Source organism: Dermochelys coriacea, chromosome 23 (genome assembly GCF_009764565.3).
Source record: "Dermochelys coriacea isolate rDerCor1 chromosome 23, rDerCor1.pri.v4, whole genome shotgun sequence".
Taxonomy (NCBI): Eukaryota; Metazoa; Chordata; order Testudines; family Dermochelyidae; genus Dermochelys; species Dermochelys coriacea.
The window spans coordinates 11885961-11912986 of record NC_050090.1 but is presented as its reverse complement, the minus strand read 5'-3'; the positions used below and the strand labels follow the sequence as shown (position 1 = coordinate 11912986).

General features: G+C 49.6%; 2 protein-coding genes and 1 long non-coding RNA gene across 5 annotated transcripts in view; 2 read left to right on the top strand and 1 right to left on the bottom strand.

The window, feature by feature from the left end:
• SLC27A5 (solute carrier family 27 member 5) overlaps window positions 1-1423 on the bottom strand; it is a 36561-nt gene extending 35138 nt beyond the window's left edge. The window contains exon 1 of one of the 3 annotated variants that reach the window (XM_038381125.2): window positions 856-1423. In XM_038381125.2, the coding sequence (XP_038237053.1) occupies window positions 856-1333 (478 nt within the window). In that variant the 5' untranslated portion in view covers window positions 1334-1423. The remainder of the gene's footprint in view (window positions 1-855) is intronic. The other 2 variants (XM_038381124.2, XM_038381126.2) reach the window with 2 other exon arrangements.
• LOC119846933 overlaps window positions 1-27026 on the top strand; it is a 323834-nt gene that overhangs the window by 81364 nt on the left and 215444 nt on the right. The window lies entirely within an intron of this gene.
• Window positions 1009-6617, top strand: LOC119846955. Its single transcript, XR_005290033.2, has 3 exons — window positions 1009-1090; window positions 5195-5283; window positions 6492-6617. It is a non-coding gene; the product is annotated as an uncharacterized LOC119846955 (long non-coding RNA).

The window sequence follows — 27026 nt, the reverse complement described above, 5'->3', positions numbered from 1 at the left end:
AGGTGAACGTAAGCTGGTATGGTATGGCGTACCAGTAAGAGCCGATACACACCCAACCATATCAGCAGGGCCCCCTATCAGCAGGGCCGCTGTTGCGGGGGGGGCCAAAAGGGGCAGCTTCCCAGGGACCCGGCAATTTAAAAGGGCTGGGGCTCCCGGCAGTGGCCCAAGCCCTTTAAATCACTGCTGGGCCACGCTGAAGGGCAGGCTGGCTGGGGAAGTCTGCCCCCATCCCCACCCAGTTGAGCCGCCTGCCCTGTTCAGGACCCCTGCAGCCCTGCATACTGGTTAAGTCCCTTAAGTTACTTTCACCCCTGCCCCACTCCCCTCCCAGAGCCAAGATAGAATGCAGGTGTCCTGGTTCCTAGCGCCCTGGGCTCTAACCACTACACCAAGCTGAGATGAGAGGTCAGATCCCCTAAGGCAGTGAAGTTGTGAATTGCCCCTAATCTGGTGGCGGTCCCATGCCTCTGCCCCTGGGGTGGATCAGAGACCCAATCAGCAGGGGCAGTCTCCTGCCCCCTTGCCGCAGGAACACCTTGCACTGCGATGGAGCTCACTGTGGAGCGCATCCCCGGGATGCAGCTGGTCCCAGCTCACCAGGAGACGTGATCCAAGGTTTCAGAGTAGCAGCCGTGTTAGTCTGTATTCGCAAAAAGAAAAGGAGTACTTGTGGCACCTTAGAGACTAACAAATTTATTAGAGCATAAGCTTTCGTGAGCTACAAAAATGCATCCGATGAAGTGAGCTGTAGCTCACGAAAGCTTATGCTCTAATAAATTTGTTAGTCGCTAAGGTGCCACAAGTACTCCTTTTCTTTTTGTGATCCAAGGTGGAAGCAGCCTCCCCACTCACCTGGGGTGGTCAGCAGCACCGTGGCCCTGCAGGTGTCGAGCGAATGCAGCAGGGACTTGGCGCGTATGTTGCTGTTCAGGCATGCCATGGCGCAGCCGATCTTCGCCAGCCCCAGCCACACCCAGAGATAGGCGGGGATGTTCAGCAGGAAGACGGCCACCGAGTCCCCTTCCTGCAGCCCCACGCCGTCCCGCAGGACCCGAGCCACCTGGCTGCTGCGCCGGTCTATGTCCCGGTAGGTGTAGACCTGCTCCCCGAAAAGCAGCAGGGCTTTCTCAGGGTGGCTCTGCACTTTCTCCAAGAAGGTATCGAGCAGGGTGAGGGGAGGGTGGCGTTGGAGCCGACGCAGACATCTGTATCCCCTGTGGATGATGGACAGCGATATGACCAGATCCTGCCACCAGTAGGGGAATAGCAGGTTCCCCAGCAGGGGCAGCAGGAGCAGCAGCCCGGCTAGGGCTGTGCACAGAGCAAGCATGGTTCGGCTGACCTCTGGGACCCAGGCCTCCACTCCAACTTCCCAGAAGCTCTGCTGTGCATGTGCATAAAACTGATAAAGTGCTGGGAGTTGCCAGTTTTCCCCTCCCCGCCTTCCCGTGAGGCTGATTCGAGAATGGCCTGGCAGGGAGTCAAGGCCTTGGGTTATTCACAGCAGACGGGGTGGGAGAGCTGCCTTGGATGAGTCATTACACAAAGTAAAACTATTTCCCCATGTTATTTCTCCCCCCCCCCACCTCCCACTGTTCCTCAGATATTCCTCAGATAATCGGATGCATCCGATGAAGTGAGCTGTAGCTCACGAAAGCTTATGCTCTAATAAATTTGTTAGTCTCTAAGGTGCCACAAGTACTCCTTTTCTTTCTCCTTACAGTGTGTATGATAAACCCATTGTTTCATGTTCTCTCTGTGTGTATATCAATCTCCCCTCTGTTTTTTCCAGCAAATGCATCCGATGAAGTGAGCTGTAGCTCATGAAAGCTTATGCTCTAATAAACTTGTTAATCTCTAAGGTGCCACAAGTACTCCTTTTCTTTTTGCGAATACAGACTAACACGGCTGCTACTCTGAAAAAAGTCCCTCTAGCTGACTGCTCCTGATACCCAAGTCAGGCCGGGAGCAGGGTGGGGCGTTCCAGAGCTGGTGTTGGGCCAAGGGGCACCTTGTGGGTCGCTCTCCCGCCAGCAAGGGGTATCTGGGCTGCCGCAAAGGGGAGACTTTTTTCCGAGATGTCTAGTGAATGAGGATGTGCGGTCCTCACAAATTCAAATAGGAATTGGCAGTTTGAAAAGTCTCAAGCTCAATTTCACCCCCTTCTCTCCCCCCCGCCCCCAAATATACAACCTCCTGCAAATGTGTGTGTCTCCTTTGCACACACACACAACCTCCTCAAATTCTCCTTTGCACAGACACACAACCACCTGCAAATTCTCCTTTGCACAGATACACACAACTGCCTGCAAATTCTCCTTTGCACGGACACATACCCACATCCTGTACATTCTCTCTCTTGCAGTGACTCACACACACACACAAAATGTCCTGCACATTCTCTCTCTCTCATACACACACGTACACAATCTCCTGCAAGTTTTCTTTTGCACAGACATTCACACACGATCTTGCAAACTCTCTCTTTCTCTAGTACTCCACCACATTATCTCGCTATTGTTCTCTCTCTGCCCCTTTTTTGTCTCGCACAGTTTCCTGAAGATTCTCTCTCTCTCACATGCAACACACTCCCTCTGCTTTGACGTACACATTCTCGGGCAGACTTTTGCCCTTTCTGCACTGGCTGGGCGTGGAGCAGTAAGCCAGCTGCTACACCACCAAAAAGGGAGGTTGGGGGTGGCATGGACTCCCTTGGAGGGAATTCTGGCTGAATCTTCCTGAACTCCCCTGGAGCAAGGCTAATGTGCTTCTCCTAGTGTCCAGCTAGCTCTCCTGTGTCTACGAAGTGACTCTCAACCTTTCCCCACTACTGTACTCCTTTCAGGAGTACAGTAGGAACAAAATCAGACATAAAAATACAAAAGTGTCACAGCCACACTAGTACTGATAAATCGCTGACTTTCTCATTTTTACCATATTTGTTAGCAAATAAATCAATCGGAATATATATATTGTACTTACATTTCAGTGGATAGTATATAGAATGGTATAAACAAGTCATTGTCTGTATGAAATTTTAGTTTGTGCTAACTTGCCAGTGCTTTTTGTATAGCCTGTTCTAAAACTAGGTAAATAGCTAGATGGGTTGATGTACCCCCTGGAAGACCTCTGCATACCCCAGGGGGTATGTGTACTCCTAGCTGAGAACCACTGTTTAGATAGTCTGTGAGCCCTCTGGTGCTCATGGTGTTCTGTGCTGAAGACGCTGCCAGAAACCAGGCGGAGGAACAGCGTGTGTGTAGCTAGCTAGGGCGGTGACGTTGTTAGTAGATACAATGAATACACAACCTTCTTTCTGTCCATCCATCCCTCCACCCAACCCCTCTATCCATCCATTCCTTTATCCAGCCATCCAAATATACACCCCTCTATCCATCCCTCCATCCCTCCACTTGACCCCTCTGTCCATCCCTCCACCCAACTCCTCCATCCATCCATCCATCCATACATACATACATACATCCAAATACACAAGCCTTTATCCATCCATCCATCCATCCATCAATCCATCCTTTCACCCAACCTCTATCCATCCATCCATCCATCCTTTCACCCAACCTCCATCCATCCATCCATCCATCCATCCATCCATCCATCCATCGAACCCCTCCATCCATCCATCCAAATACACAAGTCTTTATCCATCCATCCCTCCACCCAATCCCTCTATCCATCCATCCATTCACCCAAATACACAACCCTTTCTCCATCCATACATACATATATACATCCAAATACATACCTTTCTATCTATCCATCCATCCATCCCTCCACTCAACCCCTCCATCCATCCACATACACACCCCTGTATCCATCCACGCATCTACACATCTAAACCCATACACACCCTTTTCCATCCATCCATCCATCCTACATATCTAGTTCCGTACACATCCCTCTACTTCCATCCATCTAAATACACACCCCTCTTTATCCATCCATCCATCCATCCATTCCCCAAAACACCAATATATTTATCTGTCTATTTCCATACATACCCCTCTATCCATCCGTCTTTCACCCCTGTATCTATCTATCTATCTATCTATCCATCCCCATATACCCATCCATCTAGCTAGCTAGATAGAATTTCTATATTGCCCATCACTGTGGTATCTCTGTACATCCCAGTAGATTAGGTCAGCCTGGGAAGGTGTCTACTATAGATCACTTCCTTGGTCTAGGAAGGTCATTTGGAGAGCATCCAGCAGCTGCATCCTGGCACAGTTGTTAAGCTGGGGGTGTTGCTGAGGTACACCTCACCACTAGCACCCCAGAGCTGGGCTTTCTGCGTTCTTCCCCACAGGGCCACTGTGGTTGCCAAAGCTGATTGTTCTTGGTGAACCCTACTTGCCTGTCCCTGACCCTGGGGTAATTTTGAAGGCGTGTATGTGTTGTTGTGGGGGTGAGAGAGGAAGCAGGTTATTGTTTTAATAACGGGGAGCACTTTGTGACTGCTCCACCATTTGGAAGGTTGGAATATGGGCCAGAGGGTGACACTGGGGCCAGAGGGTGGGTGAAATAGACCTCGGGGCCAGATGAATTTATTGTGGTGTGGGCATTGTCACAGCCACCCATGGTGTGTCTCTACACAGAGCCAGTTGTGCTCTCCCACGGCAGAATATTCATGTCTTCATGCCATTGAGGTTGGGGTAGGTGGGGGGGGAGCTCTTCTCTGTTGATTTCACGTCCTTCTGTCGATTCTGTATGCAGATGGGGCTGCTATTGTATTAACCCATGGTGCTTAATTTACACTGGGGAGAGGGCTAGATGAATAGAAAAGCTTTGTCTGGCGGAAAACCAGCTTGTCACCTCTGTGTGGTTACAGACATTACAATCTATTTTTCAGTGAATGCACATAACTCCTTGTAGAGGGTCAGTACACGCATTGCACAAGGACGTGAACAACCTGGGCGTTGCTGGCTTTCATCTGACACCTCACACGACACCATTCACAGATAAAGACCGTGAAAGTGGGGTGTTAGGTGCAGTGAGGAGTTTGTCAGGCCTGTGAGGAGCTGCTGATCTACAACCGGGACCCCAGTTGGCTTTGAGGGGTTCTCAGGGTCATGTTAACATCTTGCTTCATGAAAGCTTATGCCCAAATAAATCTGCTAGTCTTTAACTTGCCACCAGACTCCTTGTTGTTGTTGTTTTTTGCTTTGCATAGGGACATTGAGGTCATGCCGGAGCAACGGGAATGCCAAGCTCTTATCTGGAGATTTTCATCTGTAGATCTCAAAGTGCTTTACACCGGAGGTCAGTGTCATTATTCCCATTTTACAGATAGGAAAGCTGGAGCACAGGGGCGAGGGGGGAGTGGCCAACATCAGCCACAGGGCAGACCTGGGAATAGAAATGGGATCTTCTTGCACAGTTCTCCAGCCACTAGGCTCCCCTCTGTCTGTCGCTCATAGCCAGACAGATCCTAGCTCTGGTTTTATGCTGAGCTATTTGGCACATGGCCCAGTGTGTTACCATATGCTTGTACAATGTCTCCCCTGGGTGCTACCATGTTTTTGGTAGTAATTATAATAATTAGATTAAGGATCATTTTTGAGCTCAGCCTCTCTTTTTTGATCACAGGGAGTAGGAACACAGCCAAGCTCTGTTATTATATTGCCACCCCGCAGGCCCGAGCAGAGAGCCAATATTTGGGTTTTGGCAGGGTCTTGCCATTCAGAGGAGAAACTGATGATGTGAGAGTGACCATCAGGATGTAGACGTCCCAAGGGGAGGACAGCAGGTTTAACACCCCCCCCCCCCGCCCCGAAGGAGCAGTTTAACTGGTTGTCTGTGTTATACATAAAACTATATGGGGTGAGGTCCTATAGGAAAACTTGTCATGCTCTGCATTTGATGGTCCGTATGAGCTATGTTGGGGCTATGAATGTATGTCTTTGTGCATATAGAAAACGGGGCTCAGAATCTGTGAGCTTTGCTGCTCACTGGGGCAAGCAGACACAGGTACTTCCCAACCCTGTCGTTTACGCAAAATCGGTTTTGAGTTTCTCTCTGTCACCCAGTCCCAGGGTAAGACAATGGTGGGCCATTAGACCAAACAGAAAACCATGGGAGACATCTCGAAATTGCAAAGCGCACCGAGTCAGGAGAGAGTTTTCCCATTTTGATTAACCAGGCATCACCGTGGGTTGAGATAATAAAAAAAAACCCCAAATCCTAAGACTTTTTAAAACAACCTTGGGATGGAGGGTTTGGATCCAGAACTTGAGGGACAGTCTCGAGATGGGAGGGCGCCCGTGAATGCTGAATCCTTTCGGGGTAAGCTGGGAAAGTCATTTCAGGCCATAGATATCACGAGAAATGGGATTTCATCTAATAGGAAAGTGTCATGCCTGAGGCTGCAGCTTTCAGTTTATGTTCTATGTCACCTGTATGTGGTTGCTTTCCTGTCTCTGAATCTGGGAATTCTCTATTCTATAAATGTTGTTTATTTTCATCCCAAGTGGATCTCTGAGGGGCAAACGGCATGGCCTGGGTGCGCAAAGTAAGCTGGTGGCTGGGAGACTGGTTTCACGTCTTCAGAAGTGACAAACAGGAGGGGAACAGTCCAAATGTCTGGTAAGTAAAACCTCAAGGAGGATGGATTTGGGGAGACAGCACTAGAGGGGCTGTTGTTGTCCCCCTACAAAGATTAACAGGGCTGGGGAGAGCCAGGGGGAGACCTTGGCTTGTGGGCTGGCTACTGGTGTTGGAGATCTGCAGCAGAGCCCCATGGCACAAAGGCTTACAGCGCAGGCAGTGACAGACCCCCTTACTAGTATGGAAAGTCCCCAGAACATCACAGCGGGTCAGGTATTTCCTTGTTTGTTTATAGATGGTAGACACAAGGGCCTTGTTTCCCCAAATACAGTAGGAACAAAGAACAGGCAGCTTTCTTGCTCAGAAATCCACGTCTGCCTCGCCAGCCAGTCCTGAATGCCAGAAGATCTCTGTCCAGACTTTCTTCCAGGGCCATGTTCACGACGGCTTCTCTGGCTGTCTGCTGGCTTTCTGCCTCTCTCTCACACAAACACAATCAATTGTTCCCCACGCTCCTGCTTTTGCAATCAGGGAAACCCCTCAGACCAAGTGTCTCACCTCTGTGGCCCAGTGCCTTGGGCGGTAGCCTCCTATTGTTCCAGCTATCACTACACACAGGGGCATTTAATTGCCCCTTCCTTTTAGCCTGAAAGAAGGGTGCACAGCTTGAGCTTTAACAAGGTTTGTGGTTGCCTGTAAATCAAAGACCCACTTGATGGCAGGCATGAATACCCTCCAGCTTAACAATGTTCCACAATGATAAATCTCGTTGTTTAAAGTGCTGTCATTTTAAGGGAATGTCTACACTGCAATCTGAAATGCGACTGCAGCACAGCTAGACTCGACAAGCATCCTGGAATCTTATTAGAGACATACAAGGCCTGGCTACGTACACCCACTGCTGATTGGTTGGGTCGGGTGGCTTCCGCCCCTCCCCTCCCCCCGAGGAGAGGAATGGCCCCGAAGGGAGCTCAAACTGCTTAGAGAGATTCTGCCCCAATTCTGGTACACTACAACCCCCAAATGCACCCACGCCGAACCTCCAGCCAACAACTTCTGCGGAAGCAGAACAAAAGCTGAAAAATTAGTGGCAGTGTCATAGGTGCTGACTCTGTGGGTGCTCTGGGGCTCAAGCACCCAAGGGAAAAAAAATACAGGGTGCTCAGCACCCACCGGCAACAGTGGTTGCGCCTCTGGCTCGGGGCAGGCCTCAGACCAGCTGTTAGGAGGCCCCACCTGCTGATCAGCTGTTCCACGGCCTGACCGATCAGCTGTTCTGTGGCCCCACCCAGCAGATGTTGGGCAGCTCCTGCCACTAAGTCCTCTGTGCCCCCTCCCCCCATCATCCCCCCTTAAGGCAGGAGGGGGCAGAAAGGAGCGAGCAGCAGGTGAGCGGGCACGGCGGCCTTGGGGAAGGGGGCAGAGAGGAGCAGGCGGGAGGAACTCAGGGCAGGCGCTCTTGGGGGAGGGGGCAGGAAGAAGTGGAGAGGGGGCAGAGCGTCAGGGGGAAGGGGCGGGGCAGAGATGGGACACCCACCGGCAAAACCAAAAGTCAGCACCTGTGGGCAGCGTGGTGTCGACCGAGATGAATATCAAAATGAAAAATTTGGAAGGGGACTGTGTTTGTATTTGCTTTACAAGCCCTGGGGCCTTCATCTTTGAAGCATTTCAGAGTCGGAGGTGCAAAGCACCAGGTTTTCCAAAGAGCTCAACTCTCATTAAGGGGCCTAAATGAAGTAGCTGGCTTTTCAAGAGTACTCAGTACTAGGTCGGGGTGGCATTCCTGTCCCGTGAAAACGTTGGACATTTTGAAAAATGTTCCCATCCCCAATCAGGATGAAAACGCAGGCATTGCAGTGTCTAACTTTCACATAGCGCCTACACTCCCTATCTAATGAAAAGGGAGAGAAGGGCACCTGAGAATGGGCTCCACAAAAGCCAGCATGCTGGGCAGGAAGGGGTCTGTCTACCCTGCAGTGTAAGCCCAGGGTTAGTAGGACTCGAGTTAGCAGACCGGAGTTTGTTAACCTAGGGCTTGAGCATCTACACTGCATTCCGTGGGCCCAAGTCCAACCACCCGTATCCCAGACTTCCTACCGCCCTCCCAAAATGTGGCTATTCCAGCCCTTTGCTCATGGTGCAGTGTGGGAGACCCTGACTGTCCACCAAACTTCACTGTCCAGAGGACAAAGAAAATCAGCCTGCGGATTGTGAAATATTTTGATGGAGCAGCTGTGGGGTTGCCAACCCTCCAGGATTGTTCTGGAGTTGCCAAGAATTAAAAATTAATCTTGAATTAAAGATAAAGTCATGTGATGAAACCTCCAGGAATACATCCAACCAAAACTGGCAGACCACCATTGTTCTGAAGAGTAAGCCAAGAGACCCTAGGTTGATCAGGGGTTGAGAACAGCCCCCAGTAGAGCACACGGGGCATTCATGGAAGGAGACACGCAGTTTGTGCTATGGATGGAAAGCAAGCTGTAATCAGAGCATCCCTCCATTTCCCCTGGGGGTGATGGGGTTAATCATGCCTTGATTTACCACTTTGACTGCAGTTAGCACCAGGTCAGGGTGGCACCCCACAGTCTATTAGGGGTGCATTTCCTCATGGGCAACAAGAGCTGGTTTTTCATGCTGCCCATGCCAAAAGTTTGTGTTGACTGCAAACAGCAGGATGCAATGTGTCACCTGCAATAGCCTTGTATGGACACGAGATGGCAGAAAGAAAAGGAGTACTTGTGGCACCTTAGAGACTAACAAATTTATTTGAGCATAAGCTTTTGTGAGCTACAGCTCACTTCATCGGATGCATTCAGTGGAAAATACAGTGGGGAGATTTATATACACAGAGAACATGAAACAATGGGTGTTACCATACACACTTAAGGTGAGCTATTACCAGCAGGAGAGCGGGGAGGAAAATCCTTTTGTAGTGATAATCACGGTGGGCCATTTCCAGCAGTTGACAAGAACGTCTGAGGAACAGTGGGGAGTGGAGGGGGGAGAAATAAACATGGGGGAACAGTTTTATTTTGTGTAATGGCCCATCCACTCCCAGTCTCTATTCAAGCCTAAGTTAATTGTATCCAGTTTGCAAATTAATTCCAATTCAGCAGTCTCTCATTGGAGTCTGTTTTTGAAGTTTTTTATTGAAGCATTGCAACTTTTAGGTCTGTAATCGAGTGACCAGAGAGATTGAAGTGTTCTCCAACTGGTTTTTGAACGTTATAATTCTTGACGTCTGATTTGTGTCCATTTATTCTTTTAAGTAGAGACTGTCCAGTTTGACTAATGTTCATGGCAGAGGGGCATTGCTGACACATGATGGCATATATCACATTGGTAGATGTGCAGGTGAACGAGCTTCTGATAGTGTGGCTGATGTGATTAGGCCCTATGATGGTGTCCCCTGAATAGATATGTGGACACAATTGGCAACAGGCTTTGTTTCAAGGGTAGGTTCCTGGGTTAGTGGTTCTGTTGTGTGGTGTGTGGTTGCTGGTGAGTATTTGCTTCAGGTTGGGGGGCTGTCTGTAAGCAAGGACTGGCCTGTCTCCCAAGATCTGTGAGAGTGATGGGTCATCCTTCAGGATAGGTTGTAGATCCCTGATGATGCGTTGGAGAGCTTTTAGTTGGGGGCTGAAGGTGATGGCTACTGGCGTTCTGTTATTTTCTTTGTTGGGCCTGTCCTGTAGTAGGTGACTTCTGGGTACTCTTCTGGCTCTGTCAATCTGTTTCTTCACTTCAGCAGGTGCGTATTGTAGTTGTAAGAATGCTTGATAGAGATCTTGTAGGTGTTTGTCTCTGTCTGAGGGGTTGGAGCAAATGCGGTTGTATCGTAGAGCTTGGCTGTAGACAATGGATCGTGTGGTATGATCTGGATGAAAGCTAGAGGCATGTAGGTAGGAATAGCGGTCAGTAGGTTTCGGGTATAGGGTGGTGTTTATGTGACCATCGCTTATTAGCACCGTGGTGTCCAGGAAGTGGATCTCTTGTGTGGACTGGTCCAGGCTGAGGTTGATACCAGCTGAGCGGCAGCGAACCAGCTGAGCAGCGGGGACAGCAGAGCAGCTCACAGCAGGAGTTTGCCTGGGAGTTCGCCTGGAGTGAGCCCAGTGAGGCTTACATCTTGCCAACGTCTCTGAGGAAGCTCATAGTAGGTAGGTGATATGGAAGGGGGGGGTTCAGCTGTTGTGACCTGCACTGGATGTGCCATGTTTGTCTTTCTTCCACAGGACAGAAGCGACTTTGTCTGTACAAAGTGCAAGCTGGTCTCCATATTGGAAGAGAAGATTGAAGGTCTGGAGCAACAGGTAACGACCCTGCGTTGTATACAAGAGACTGAGGATTTTCTGGACCAAACTCAGGATAGCCTTCTAGGGGCACAAAGCTCTAAAGATATAGAGCAGGTTGCACAGAGGAGCCAAGAGGCCAGTGAAGAAGCTTGGCAACATGTGACCTCCAGAAGAGGTAAGCGGAATGTCCGGGTTCCAGTAACACAGACACAGGTAACTAACCGCTTTCATGTTCTCTCCACAGGTACCAATGCGGAGAGTGGACCAGATGATATGTCTGGGGGAAGAAAGCAGAAGGAGACTCCGCTGGTTGGGAGGCATGAGATGCGATGTCCTGAGGTTGGGGGTTCCACGACCACCACTCCCAAGAGGAGAAGGCGGGTGGTGGTGGTCGGGGACTCTCTCCTCCGGGGGACTGAGTCATCTATCTGCCGCCCTGACCGGGAAAACCGAGAAGTCTGCTGCTTGCCAGGGGCTAAGATTCGTGATGTGACGGAGAGACTGCCGAGACTCATCAAGCCCTCGGATCGCTACCCCTTCCTGCTTCTCCACGTGGGCACCAATGATACTGCCAAGAATGACCTTGAGCGGATCACTGCGGACTACGTGGCTCTGGGAAGAAGGATAAAGGAGTTGGAGGCGCAAGTGGTGTTCTCGTCCATCCTCCCCGTGGAAGGAAAAGGCCTGGGTAGGGACCGTCGAATCGTGGAGGTCAACGAATGGCTACGCAGGTGGTGTCGGAGAGAAGGCTTTGGATTCTTTGACCATGGGATGGTGTTCCATGAAGGAGGAGTGCTGGGCAGAGACGGGCTCCATCTTACGAAGAGAGGGAAGAACATCTTTGCCAGCAGGCTGGCTAACCTAGTGAGGAGGGCTTTAAACTAGGTTCACCGGGGGAAGGAGACCAAAGCCCTGAGGTAAGTGGGAAAGCGGGATACCGGGAGGAAGCACAGGCAGGAATGTCTGTGAGGGGAGGGCTCCTGCCTCATACTGGGAATGAGGGGCGATCAACAGGTTATCTCAAGTGCTTATATACAAATGCACAAAGCCTTGGAAACAAGCAGGGAGAACTGGAGGTCCTGGTGATGTCAAGGAATTATGACGTGATTGGAATAACAGAGACTTGGTGGGATAACTCACATGACTGGAGTACAGTCATGGATGGTTATAAACTGTTCAGGAAGGACAGGCAGGGCAGAAAAGGTGGGGGAGTAGCACTGTATGTAAGGGAGCAGTATGACTGCTCAGAGCTCCGGTACGAAACTGTGGAAAAACCTGAGTGTCTCTGGATTAAGTTTAGAAGTGTGTGCAACAAGAGTGATGTCATGGTGGGAGTCTGCTATAGACCACCGGACCAGGGGGATGAGGTGGATGAGGCTTTCTTCCGGCAACTCACGGAAGCTACTAGATCGCATGCCCTGATTCTCATGGGTGACTTTAATTTTCCTGATATCTGCTGGGAGAGCAATACAGCGGTGCATAGACAATCCAGGAAGTTTTTGGAAAGCGTAGGGGACAATTTCCTGGTGCAAGTGCTAGGGGAGCCAACTAGGGGGAGCGCTTTTCTTGACCTGCTGCTCACAAACCGGGTAGAATTAGTGGGGGAAGCAAAAGTGGATGGGAATCTGGGAGGCAGTGACCATGAGTTGGTTGAGTTCAGGATCCTGACGCAGGGAAGAAAGGTAAGCAGCAGGATACGGACCCTGGACTTCAGGAAAGCAGACTTTGACTCCCTCAGGGAACAGATGGCCAGGATCCCCTGGGGGACTAACATGAAAGGGAAGGGAGTCCAGGAGAGCTGGCTGTATTTCAAGGAATCCCTGTTGAGGTTACAGGGACAAACCATCCCGATGAGTCGAAAGAATAGTAAATATGGCAGGCGACCAGCTTGGCTTAATGGTGAAATCCTAGCGGATCTTAAACATAAAAAAGAAGCTTACAAGAAGTGGAAGGTTGGACATATGACCAGGGAAGAGTATAAAATATTGCTCGGTCATGTAGGAAAGATATCAGGAGGGCCAAATCGCACCTGGAGCTGCAGCTAGCAAGAGATGTCAAGAGTAACAAGAAGGGTTTCTTCAGGTATGTTGGCAACAAGAAGAAAGCCAAGGAAAGTGTGGGCCCCTTACTGAATGAGGGAGGCAAGCTAGTGACAGAGGATGTGGAAAAAGCTAATGTACTCAATGCTTTTTTTGCCTCTGTTTTCACTAACAAGGTCAGCTCCCAGACTGCTGTGCTGGGCATCACAAAATGGGGAAGAGATGGCCAGCCCTCTGTAGAGATAGAGGTGGTTAGGGACTATTTAGAAAAGCTGGACGTGCACAAGTCCATGGGGCCGGACGAATTGCATCCGAGAGTGCTGAGGGAATTGGCGGCTGTGATTGCAGAGCCCTTGGCCATTATCTTTGAAAACTCGTGGCGAACGGGGGAAGTCCCGGATGACTGGAAAAAGGCTAATGTAGTGCCCATCTTTAAAAAAGGGAAGAAGGAGGATCCTGGGAACTACAGGCCGGTCAGCCTCACCTCAGTCCCTGGAAAAATCATGGAGCAGGTCCTCAAAGAATCAATCCTGAAGCACTTAGAGGAGAGGAAAGTGATCAGGAACAGTCAGCATGGATTCACCAAGGGAAGGTCATGCCTGACTAATCTAATCGCCTTTTATGATGAGATTACTGGTTCTGTGGATGAAGGGAAAGCAGTGGATGTATTGTTTCTTGACTTTAGCAAAGCTTTTGACACGGTCTCCCACAGCATTCTTGTCAGCAAGTTAAGGAAGTATGGGCTGGATGAATGCACTATAAGGTGGGTAGAAAGCTGGCTAGATTGTCGGGCTCAACGGGTAGTGATCAATGGCTCCATGTCTAGTTGGCAGCCGGTGTCAAGTGGAGTGCCCCAGGGGTCGGTCCTGGGGCCCGTTTTGTTCAATATCTTCATAAATGATCTGGAGGATGGTGTGGATTGCACTCTCAGCAAATTTGCGGATGATACTAAACTGGGAGGAGTGGTAGATACGCTGAGGGGAGGGATAGGATACAGAAGGACCTAGACAAATTGGAAGATTGGGCCAAAAGAAATCTAATGAGGTTCAATAAGGATAAGTGCAGGGTCCTGCACTTAGGATGGAAGAATCCAATGCACCGCTACAGACTAGGGACCGAATGGCTCGGCAGCAGTTCTGCGGAAAAGGACCTAGGGGTGACAGTGGATGAGAAGCTGGATATGAGTCAGCAGTGTGCCCTTGTTGCCAAGAAGGCCAATGGCATTTTGGGATGTATAAGTAGGGGCATAGCGAGCAGATCGAGGGACGTGATCGTTCCCCTCTATTCGACACTGGTGAGGCCTCATCTGGAGTACTGTGTCCAGTTTTGGGCCCCACACTACAAGAAGGATGTGGATAAATTGGAAAGAGTACAGCGAAGGGCAACAAAAATGATTAGGGGTCTAGAGCACATGACTTATGAGGAGAGGCCGAGGGAGCTGGGATTGTTTAGTCTGCAGAAGAGAAGAATGAGGGGGGATTTGATAGCTGCTTTCAACTACCTGAAAGGGGGTTTCAAAGAGGATGGCTCTAGACTGTTCTCAATGGTAGCAGATGACAGAACGAGGAGTAATGGTCTCAAGTTGCAATGGGGGAGGTTTAGATTGGATATTAGGAAAAACTTTTTCACTAAGAGGGTGGTGAAACACTGGAATGCGTTACCTAGGGAGGTGGTAGAATCTCCTTCCTTAGAGGTTTTTAAGGTCAGGCTTGACAAAGCCCTGGCTAGGATGATTTAACTGGGACTTGGTCCTGCTTTGAGCAGGGGGTTGGACTAGATGACCTTCTGGGGTCCCTTCCAACCCTGATATTCTATGATTCTATGATTCTATGATGGTGGGATGGAAATTGTTGAAATCATGGTGGAATTCCTCAAGGGCTTCTTTTCCATGGGTCCAGATGGTGAAGATGTCATCAATGTAGCGCAAGTAGAGTAGGGGCATTAGGGGAGGAGAGCTGAGGAAGCGTTGTTCTAAGTCAGCCATAAAAATGTTAGCATACTGTGGGGCCATTCGGGTACCCATCGCAGTGCCGCTGATTTGAAGGTATACATTGTCCCCAAATGTGAAATAGTTATGGGTGAGGACAAAGTCACAAAGTTCAGCCACCAGGTTCGCCATGACATTATCGGGGATACTGTTCCTGATGGCTTGTAGTCGGCTAGATGGCAGCTGCTTCTTGCTAGTGGTGCAATGGATTTTTAACTGGTTTGCTATTTCTCAGAGCCCTACCGGAAGGAAAATGTCTCTTTCGCAGGAAATTCTGCAATTTCAAAATATGCTTTTGTTCCAAATTGGGAGAATTTTGAAATTTCCAGCAACTTGAAAATTGTTAGGATATAGATATTCAGGCCTGTCTGTAAAGGCCTATACTCTAAGAATTTAGGTGTATTCTTATCACTTAGCTAGTTATAGAGGTATAAAAGAAAGAATCAAAATCACTGTCTGCCGGTGTAAGGGCCTTCTCTCACTGTGACAGTCTGAGGCCCTGTTCTTAGGCTAAGGCCCTTGGCTAAGCAACAGAGGCAGCCATAAGCTGGGAAGCGACTGGTCACCTCCTCACATTCCAAACCAGTCCCATTGAAAGAAGGCGCTATTGGGCTGTTAGGAATACAGTACAGTCCTGATAATGCCCATCACCTCCAGAGAAAGAGAAGTGCCTAGAAAATTTAAAAGGAAACTTAGTTTGATAGCATCCTGTCTGGCAAGAACTCACTTATCAATAGCTGGGATGTGAAATCCTCACTTCTGTATTGTTTTGTCATTATAGTTCCCACTTTGCTATTGTTTGTCTGTATAATCTCTGTCTGGTTCTGTGATTGTTCCTGTCTGCTGTATAATTAATTTTGCTGGGTGTAAACTAATTAAGGTGGTGGGATATAATTGGTTAAATAATCATGTTACAATATGTTAGGACTGGTTAGTTAAATGTCAGTAAAATGATTGGTTAAGGTATAGCTAAGCAGAACTCAAGTTTTACTATATAGTCTGCAGTCAATCAAGAAGTAAGGGGTGGGGGGAATGGGAATGGGGTGGGGGAATTGGAATCCTGTTTTGCTAAGGGGGGAATGAGAACAGGGACACAGGTAAGGCTCTGTGGTGTGAGAGCTGGGAAGGGGGACACTAAGGAAGGAAACTGGAATCATGCTTGCTGGAAGTTCACCCCAATAAACATCGAATTGTTTGTACCTTTGGACTTCGGGTATTGTTGCTCTCTGTTCATGCGAGAAGGACCAGGGAAGTAAGTGGGTGAAGGAATAAGCCCCGTAACAAAAATTTACAAAACAAAATTTCTTTCAGGTCAGTCTGAATGTTCTGGTTTAGTAACATTGAATTGTGTTGTTCCGTTTCAGAATGTTTTATTTTATATGTAACTTAAAGCTTAATATGTAAGTATAATCATATAGCATCATAGCTAATATCCTTTGTAATAGAATAGGCTGGAAAATAAATTGGGAAAGAAAAAGTATTTTTGGAAGGAAAAAGGAAACGACACAAAATTTAATCCAAATTGACACAATCCCAGTTTCCGTTTCAACAAAACTGCATTTTCCAATTGAAAACTGCACCATGAGACATTTTTTGAGCAGCTGTATTTTTAGTATTAATTTTATGGTAGCACCTGGGAGCCCCAGTCATGGACCAGCACCTCATTGTGCTAGGCGCTGTACAGTGTATATTAAGTGTGTTACCATAGCATCTGGGAGCCCCAGGCATGAACCAGGATCCCATTGTGCTGGCTCCACTTCTGAGGAGTGGCGTGTGAGGTCTCTGCCGGAAAGGAGAGAACATCGTAAGGCCAACCCCTCAAACCCTCCCCCCAACCAGGGCTACACCTGCGAGACATGCAGTCCCATTTGCAAACCCAGGATCGGACTTGTTTCCCACGTGAGAAACCATAAAACAAATACACCCAGAACATGGGGCAACGCTAGCTGAACACTTGTCCGTCGAAGTGATGGGAGAATCCCAAAACAATGGTAATGCCTGGGAGCCCACAGTCATGGGCCAGGACCTGATTGTGCTACATGCTGTATGTTATTTATTAGGTGTATTACGGTAGCATGAAGGAGCCCCTCTCATGCCCCGGGACCCATTGCGTTCCCTGATGTATGTTATTTATTAGATGTATTACAGTAGTGCCTAGGAAAACCAGTCATCCCCTGAGACTCCATTGTGTTAGGTGCTGTACAAACTCAGACAAGCTCCATCTCACCCCAGGATTTCCGTCCCCCCAGCCCTGAGAACATCCAATACAGCAGAGCAACCTGCCAAGACACGGCACATGATTCCTGTGTTGGAGGTGTAATGCTGACAAAGCAGATCCCAGCTCGTGCCAAGGACCGCGTGTCTCAGCTGAACTGTGACCAATACCTAGCTGGGCTCAGTCTGGCTCGCCTGTGTGTTGGTGCTGGTCACGTAGGTATTAGAAATCCAAACATCTGTTTGGGGTTTAAACGTTATCGAGTGCTTGTGAGTTGCTGGGCGCATTAATCTCACTTATTCCTGTACACTCTGGGGTACAGAATCTATATTTGAGCATCACAGTGCAAATCACCAGACAGGAGAGAGACATTAACTAGTGGGAAGGGCTGATCTAAATCAGAAGGCGTCACATCCTGCCCAACAAGAAGGGTCTATTTACCACAATGGACCACTGTGGGTCATTAACGAGGACAAAAGCCATTGGTTGTTCTGCCCTCCCTCCTCCCTCATGAAGATGAGTCATGTAAGTGGATTCCTCCCATAAGTGGAGTTTGCACAAGGGAGGAAGGGGCTAAAAATCCCTGACAAGAAGCAACTGGATCTCTATGCTGCTTGGACTCTGGGGGGGCAAGGTTTTCAAGCCATAAGTAAGAGATCCCCAACTGCTTAGCTTTGGTTAGCCTTAAAGGCGACATACAGCTTGCTTATTAGAAAAGCCTCTATTACCTTTGGAAACTTATGATTATAACTTGCTTTAACCTTCAAATAACTCATGTTTCCTGTTCCTAGTTAATCAATTGGCTACAAGCGTTGTCTTCGGTGTGAGATCTAAGGTGCAATTGACTTAGGGTAAGTGACTGGCCCTTTGGGACTGGGAGTAACCTGAATATTGTTAGGTTTCAGAGTAGCAGCCGTGTTAGTCTGTATTCGCAAAAAGAAAAGGAGTACTTGTGGCACCTTAGAGACTAACAAATTTATTTGAGCATAAGCTTTCGTGAGCTACAGCTCACTTCATCTGTCCGATGAAGTGAGCTGTAGCTCACGAAAGCTTATGCTCAAATAAATTTGTTAGTCTCTAAGGTGCCACAAGTACTCCTTTTCTGAATATTGTTATGATGCTTGGTGTAAACAACTATATGTCACCAAGACAGGCTGACCTGGGTGGCAGACAGATCAGTGGACCCGGGGGCCTATCGGTGGCTCCATGTTAAGGTTGCTACATGCCTGAAGAGGTTACATGGGATAATTGGTTGGGGACAGCTAATTATAGAGCTCCCAGCCAACTCAGGGTTTGTGTCCTGCTTCCTGACAGTCTGTCTGGAGATCGGCACGAAAGCTCTTCAGCCAGGGCTGGCAGCCTTACAGACCAACATGGTCACAACACTGCAGAAGCTGGTGTTAGGGGGGAGCTGTATCTGGGGAACCCCTTAGTGAAATGGCTTCAAATTAGGGTCACTCACCTGGTCTCAGGCCCCCATGTGCCACAGCAAATTTCAAGATCATCTAAGGAAGCATGGAGATTTCAAAGCACTTAGACTGGAAGAGTTGTTTCAATCTTGCCCTGCAATAATGGTCCCTTCTGGGAACCAAGGAGTTTGCAATAGGAGCTGCCTTCTGCGGCTGTAACCCTGGTGTTTGGTTCCCAGGTGCAGCTCCTGTCAGCCGGGGGAGCAGAGAGCGGAGCTGGGAGCTCTGTCCACCCTCGTGCGCCAGGTGCCCCCCATCCCCGGGGGATAGGGTCTGTCTGCTCAGGGGATCCCTGCCCAGGGAGCAGGGGATGGTGGTTCTAGGGATGGGGAGGGGAACACTCGGGGCTCTGGCTCCAGTTAAACCCAAGCTGCCTCCCAGCCTGCCAGTTTGGAGCCAGCTCGACAAGGGGCTGCCCGTGGGGACCCAGCACGTCCAGGGGACGACGTGAGACTCCCAACACATGGACGGAGATGGGAGACCCAGATTCATGGACAGAGACCTGAGGCCCCAGGATGCTCTGAAGCTTTATTGGCAGCAATCGCAGGGCAAAGACTCAGCAAAAAGCATCACCTGCAGACTGGAACAACCCCAAAGCAGCCCCCCACTGATGGAGCCCTGCACTCCGAGATCCCCATTGCCCCACCGTGGCTATGATCCATGCCCAGGAATCCTCCCACCACCATCTGAGTAAGGGGCTCCCCCAGCGATCCAGCCCCATCATACTGTCACTGGGCACAATATGTCCTTCTCCCATCCACTGCCCCCTCCCCTCCGCCTCTTGCAGGGATGGAGGCTGGGTTCTAGATTGGAGTTCTGAGCTTACTGGGTGGATGTGGGTTCTAGACTTCAATTCAGAGACGCCCCCAGGGATGGGGATCATGTTCTTGATTGGAGCTTCACATGCACTGCAGGGGGTGAAGGTTTAGCACGGAGCTTGAGATGCACTGTGGGGGTGGCAATTCTGGATTGGTGCACAATGGGGAGAGGGATGGGCTTCTAGATCACAGATTAGAGCACATTGGGAAAGGGACAGGCTTCCAGAGCACAGATTGGAGCACACCCAGGGATGCGGTTCTAGGCTGGAGTACAACCAGAGCCGGGGATGGGGTTTTACACTGCAGCACACCTAGCAATGGGGCTCTAGAATGGAGATTTTAGCACATCCAGGGATGGGATTCTAGATGGGAACACACACTGGAAGGGGTTCTAGCTTGACACATACCCATGTATCGGGTTCTAGATCGGTGTGTGCCCAGGAATGGGGTTCTAGATTGGAGCACACCCATGGATTAGCGCTCTACATTGGGCTACACATCAGAATGGGGTTCTGGATTGGAGCTTGCTGCCTGGTTGGGACGTGTTTCTTTGACACTCAGTGAGCCAGAAGCACATGGGCAGCGAGAGAGGCCAGTGGCAGAAAGAGCCGAGAGTGATTCCTGGCTCTGCTCCACTGTCTATATCTTCCCAGCCAGGCAGGGGTTGTTTTCGGGGTCCATCGCAGCGCAGTCCTGGCAAAAGTTGTTGTCACAGCACAGCTGGCGGGTCACCATAGGCCACGTATCGTTGCGGAAGATGCGCTGGAAGATGAAGGCCTTGTAGTTTCTGTCGATGTCCGAGAAGGCATCGCTGGTCATGCTGAGGATGTTGTAGGGCCCGTTTTCCACCAGGCACATACTCTTGCATGGCGAGTTGAGGGTGAATAAGATCAAGCAGCAGTTCAGTCTGCAGGTCCTGGCCTTGAGCTGGGCCACCCAGCTGTTCTGGCCCCCATGGAGCAGACGCCACTTGCTGTGCTGCCAGTGAGTCCTCCGACGTCTAAGCCGGGCAGCTACAATAGGCCCGTCATTCCAGGTGTACGGCCTACATTGCCTAGCGAGCTTCTGATTCATGTCATTCAGCACTGTCTTGGGCAGCTGCTCCTGCAGGTTGGTGGGTTGGTTATATGTCTCACAGTGCAGGCTCATGACGAAGGCATATTGAGATCCATCTAGTGTGAGGGGCCTGAGAGGGATCAGAGCACAGCAGGGTCAGGGACCCGGGACTCAGCCAGGACATGCCAATTAAAAGGGAGAGAAATGGAAATAGGCCCCCCAAATACCCTCCTATCTCAAGACTCCATCTCGCCCGTGCACCCCAAATCAGCGCTCCAGACTCTGGACCCCATCTCTGCCTGGATTCTCAGAATCACCCCTCCAAGTTCTTTTCCACATCTCCCCCTGAACCCCCAGAATCAACCCTCCCAGGTCTGGGCTCCATCTCCCCCTTGTAAACCAATAATCACCCCCTCTATGTCAGGCTTGCAGTGGCGCCCAAGGGGCCAGAACCGCTCCCATGCGGAGGGCGAGCCCGGAGGGCGCTGCGGCTGGGGCAGGGTGTCCCAGAGAAGCGGGACCCATGCGACTGGTGCTGTGGGGGGCACAGCTCTGCCGGGCCCCGTGTTCCGCTCTCCGGCAGGGGTGCAGCTCCCTCCTCCGCAACTCAGCCCCTGGCGGGATGGTCTCCTCCCCCCCGCCCCTTGGCTTTGGGTCCCCCTGCCCTGGCGGGGAGCCCCCGCTGCTGGGGTGAGTGCTCTGCCCGGACACTTGCCCTGACCCTCCCTGCTGCGCTGCCCCTGCCAGTCCCGGGCCAGACTGAAGGCAAACGGGGAGCAGCCCGGACGCCTGTTCCCCAGTTACAAGTCAGCCCCCGGCACCAGCTCCCCCAAGCCTGTCAGCCTGCAGCCACTCACTCCTCTACTGCACAAGCCCCCCTCATTAACTGCCCATGGCCCCCCAGAGTTTCGCGGTCCAGGCTTTGGCCTGTAGTCTGCCTATGGACAGCACCTGGTGTAAAGGACCCTCTGTCCCCAAGGCAGGCTGACCTGGGTGGCAGACAGATCGCAGCACCCGGGGGACTATTGCTGGTTCCCTGTTAAGGCTGGTACATGCCTGAAGAGGTTACATGGGGGGATAATTGGTTGGGGACATGGAAGTCCAGAGCTCACAGTCACTGGGGGGTTTAAGCCCTGCTTCCTGATAGTCTGTCCGGAGATCGGCGCTCATGCTCTTCAGCTAGGGCAGGCAGCAGCGTTACAGACCAACCCGGCCACAACACCACAAACAATCTTCAGAGAAGCCGGCGTTGGGGGAACCTCTTGGTGAAATGGCTCCAAATTAGGGTCACTCACTTGACCCCAGGCCCCCTTGTATCACAGCAGCTTTCAAGGTCATCTGAGGAAGCATAGAGATTTCAGAGCACTTTTAGACGTGAAATGTTGTCTCAATCTTGCCCTGCAATAATGGTCCCTTCTGGGGACCAAGGGGTTTGCAATGGGAGCTGCCTTTTGCGGTTGTAACCCTGGTGTTTGGTTCCCAGGTGCAGCTCCTGTCAGCTGGGGGAGCAGAGAGCGGGGCTGGGAGCTCTGTCCTCCGTCGTGCACCAGATGCCCCCCATCCACGGTGGATCGGGGCTGTCCGCTCAGGGGATCCCCGCCCAGGGAGCAGGGGTTCTAGGGATGGGAACACTCGGGGCTCTGGACCCAGTAAAACTCAAGCTGCCACTCAGGCCGCCAGCTGGGAGCCAGACTCGATGAGGGGCTGCCCTTGGGGACACAGCACCTCCAGGGGACGACGTGAGACTCCCAATGCCCCCCTGCCTCTGTGGACTCAGACACCTCCAGGGATGGGGGTCATGTTCTCAATTGGAGCTTGACATGCATTGCAGGGGGTGAAGGTTTAGGACGGAGTTTGAGGTGCACTGTGCGGGGTGGCAATTCTGGATTGGTGCACAATGGGGAGAGGGATGGGCTTCTAGATCACAGATTAGAGCACACCTGGGGATGGGATTCTAGGCTGGAGCACAAACAGAGATAGGGATGGGGATTTACATTGGAGCACACCCAGCAATGGGCTTCTAGAACGGGGCACACATCAGAGGGGTTCTGGATTGGAGCTTGGTGCCTGGTGGGGACGTGTTTCTTTTACACTCAGTGACCCAGAAGCGCATGGGCAGCAAGGGAGGCCAATATATAAGTATAATTATATATCATCATAGCTAATGTCCTTTATAATAGAATAGACTATAAAATAAACTGGAAAACAAAAAAAGTCTTTTCAGAAGGAAAAGGAAACGACACAAAATTTTATCCAGTTCAACACAAACCCAGTTTCCATTTCAAGGAAACTGCATTTTCCAGTTGAAAATTGTGCAATCAGAAATTTTTGAGCAGCCCTATTGTTTATTATTAATCTTCTAGTTGCGCTTAGGAGCCCCAGGGCTGGACAAGTACCTCATAGTGCTAGGTGCTGTATATTATTTATTAGATGTGTTTTGACAGCCCCTGGGAACCCCAGGCATGGACCAATGCCCCATTGTTCTAGGTGCTGTACTAGATTTAGTAGGTGCATTACGGTAGTCCTAGGAGTCCCAGTCATGCCCGAGGAGCCCATTGTGTTAGGTGCTGTACAAACTCAGAACAGTTCCATCTCACCCCAGGATCTCCCTTCCCCCAGCCCTGAGAACGTCTAATGCAATGGAGCAACCTGCCAAGACATGGCAGATGATTCCTCGGTAGCAGGTTTGACGCTGGCAGAGCAGGTCCCAGGTCGTGCCAAGGTCGGCGTGTCTCAGCTGAACTGTGATGAATACCAAGCTTGCCTTAAGTGTGAAGATCAGTAAAAGAAGGGCAAGAACTGCTCGCAGTTTGGCTTTAAAAAACTTTGCCAGAAAATACATTCACAAACATGAGGGAGGTTTTGTACAACTAAGAAATAGCAAAATGATCTCTGAACATTGTAATCCATAAAGATTTGTAAGTCAGGTGTTTAATGTAAAAACAGAGCAGAAGAAAAGAAAGGCTAAGCTGGTGAAGGAATAGCTGTTGAATGTTTGCTTGTGTCTTGTAGCTCACTGGGGGGGAAATTAAATAAAAAATTAAAATTACTCAAAAAACCCAGCAAACTTTGAAGGAAAAAGAAAAGGCTATTAAGGAGTTAACAAATCCTGTATATGAGTCAGCAGTGTGCCCTTGTTGCCAAGAAGGCCAATGGCATTTTGGGTTGTATAAGTAGGGGCATAGCGAGCAGATCGAGGGACGTGATCGTTCCCCTCTATTCGACACTGGTGAGGCCTCATCTGGAGTACTGTGTCCAGTTTTGGGCCCCACACTACAGGAAGGATGTGGATAAATTGGAAAGAGTACAACGAAGGGCAACGAAAATGATTAGGGGTCTAGAGCACATGACTTATGAGGAGAGGCTGAGGGAGCTGGGATTGTTTAGTCTGGAGAAGAGAAGAATGAGGGGGGATTTGATAGCTGCTTTCAACTACCTGAAAGGGGGTTTCAAAGAGGATGGCTCTAGACTGTTCTCAATGGTAGCAGATGACAGAACGAGGAGTAATGGTCTCAAGTTGCAATGGGGGAGGTTTAGATTGGATATTAGGAAAAACTTTTTCACTAAGAGGGTGGTGAAACACTGGAATGCGTTACCTAGGGAGGTGGTAGAATCTCCTTCCTTAGAGGTTTTTAAGGTCAGGCTTGACAAAGCCCTAGCTGGGATGATTTAACTGGGACTTGGTCCTGCTTTGAGCAGGGGGTTGGACTAGATGACCTTCTGGGGTCCCTTCCAACCCTGATATTCTATGATTCTATGATTCTATGATTCTATGAAATCGGTCACCACCTCATTCGCTCTGCGGCAACATTCCTCGTATCTAAGCTAAAGATCCCGATAGCACCCAATAATCCTGTGGGGTTTGCTCATCAAGTGGGTTACTACCAGAAGAATTGAAATGTGAAAGTGGGGATAGAGACTTGCTGAACCTGAGACATATGAAGGTGGCAGATTGAAAGGGCTGCTCGACCCAGCCTGCTCAGGCAGGCTCTATTCCAGTGCAGTGCCCAAGGCACATATAACAATTACTGTAACAATGATTACTATACCATCACCATAACAACAATGCTCAGTGCATCATGAGCCTTCTGAAGACAGCCAACATGGCAAACTTTGCATTGGATACCACACTGACATTTTGCAAGGACATGGGTGTGCCGGGTGTTCCCCCGAGGTACAGAGCATCACAGGGACATACAAGGGGTCAGCTTGAGAGTGCTGATTAACCCAGTCATCTCAGACACACTCTGTTAATGTGGGGGGGGGGTGTTTGATTCTGGGGCTGGAAGAACCCAGCGCTGGGGAACCTAGATCCTTCAGGAAAGCTCCATTGGGAGGGAACCTAGATCCTGCAGGATAGCTCCATTGGGAGGGAACTTGCAGCAGGGAGAAACAGAGCTCCATATGAGAACACAAGTGACACAAGCAGTACATTGATAGAAGTACAGAACCCTCGCTCCCTAGAAGAGTAACCCTAATAAATGAGCATACCCCAAAGTAACAGACAAAGCTGGTAACACCCTATTAAAGTAGACTTATTTGGAGTAAAAGAAAAATCGGAGTTTCTGACAGGACACTCCAAGGGACCATATTGGTACCTTTTTTGGTTGGTTACCATGCCAAATTGGCTATTTTTAGCTCAGGTTACCCTTTTCTTTGGAGTTTTTTACTTGGTTAGCCTTATCAGGCATGACAATGATGATGATTTATTTTGTAACTTCTTTTCCTGTAGTTCACACAGAACAGTGTCTGTTTTAACCACCTTACATCTACAGATGTTCTGAGGCCCTTTTTTAGAGCAACAGGCCATCTGTGGCACTTTCCAGGTTTGAGTTGGAATGTGACAGACACCAAGGGAGGCACATTGGCGCGTTTTCTGTAGATGTCATCTTTGAGGTGACATTTAGAATGAACAGCCGCCAATTGCCTGTACACATTCTTGTCTGGGTTAAACACTGGTAACGAGATTATGAATGAGACATACAAGGATAATGCCATTGTACAATCTTGAGAAAAAGAATAACTGTCTGGATTGGGGTGAGGTGTTACAGCTTCCATCTTTTTTATTGTACCTACTGATAAATGCTAGCATGACTTCACACATGTGGATTGCTTCTTTTTCCGTATTTGAAAACATTTGGGACAATATCAATTTAATAATTGCTTATCTTTGACTAGGTTAGGAATCTTTTCCAATCTTAGAGATTCTAATCCATCAGTGATTGTATTTACAACATACTTTTCATGCGCAAAGCAGATCATTTTCTTTCCTAAATATTGATTCTCATGTTTATCACTATTTAAAATGACCAGCTGATTCATTTTAAGTTGGGTTTTATTAAATGGTTGGGTTACATTATGCATGTTGTAAACAGTAAATTGCTTTTCCTGTGACGATTTTCTTATTTCCTGTAACATCGGGTTGGCCACCCAGTTTACTTTTTCCTGTAGCACATAATCTATATGTTTGCAAATCTTTTTCTAGTCACTGGATGGCAGTGGGACTACTCCATCCAATTTATATTTAAAGGTGACATCTTCTCCTCTACTTCCCTTAACCTATTGAATAGGACTGTGGATAAGTTCTGGATTGAGTAGAATAGTCCTTTTCATCCCTTTCATTGGTGCGTTCTGCTTCAGATGGTCAAACAATTGAGCGGTGTTCGTGCCATCGGGTTTCATGGGTCTGCATCTTTTGTAACCGTTTAGTCCCAAATTCTTGATTTTTGGCTCAGTCTTACCCTTAGAGCAACAATAACGGTTTAGTAAATCAGACATACCAGTGTCCATTTCATGGTTGTGATCTGCTGGACTTCAGCCGTCGCGATTCCTCTGGGTGTTCTTTACCTAGGTCCTGAGGAGGAAGTTGCTTCTGTGCCCTGGATGATCGATTCAGCTTTAACTGATTAGCCTGGTAGATTTTCTTTCTATTACACTTGCCTTCTGTTATTTTACTTTTGTACACTGCTGAGCTGAGTTTACTCATGATTTGGAAGGGTCCAATTTGCCTCAGTGGCTACTGCCAGTCATCATCTAGCCCCCTCTCCGTGGGGCAGACTGCAGCCTGTAATGGCCACTCATCATTGGCAAGCGGGTAGGACCTGCTGCCTTTCCCTATCCTCGGGCTGCCCCAGTACCTTTCTAGGCCTTCAACAAGGCCTGCAACCTGGGAGTTTACGAGGCTGGAGCTCCCCCAACTCCTCTTGTCCTTTTCCCCAGTACTGCTCTGCTTTGGTACCTTGTCCCAGGCAGCTAGATCCTTCCCACTCCAGGGCTACCTTGTCCCAGGCAACTCCTGGCCCCAGACTTCTTATCAGGGCCAGCTGGGCTCTGATTGAGGTGGCCACAGCTGTGGCTGCTTCCCCAGTCAGCCTAGCTTGGCTGCTTTTAACCCCTGTTTTACTGGAGTGGGGCAGACGCCCCACACACCCTCCCCCTTAAGACTGCTTGGGCGGGGGGGCCCTCCATATCCCCAGCTTCCCTCTCAGCTGGGCCCACAGGAGGTCTCTCTCCTGCTGCAGGTTTTCTATTAAAAGGAGCAATCTGCTTCCCTCTTCTACCGTCTGGGTCCCCACCG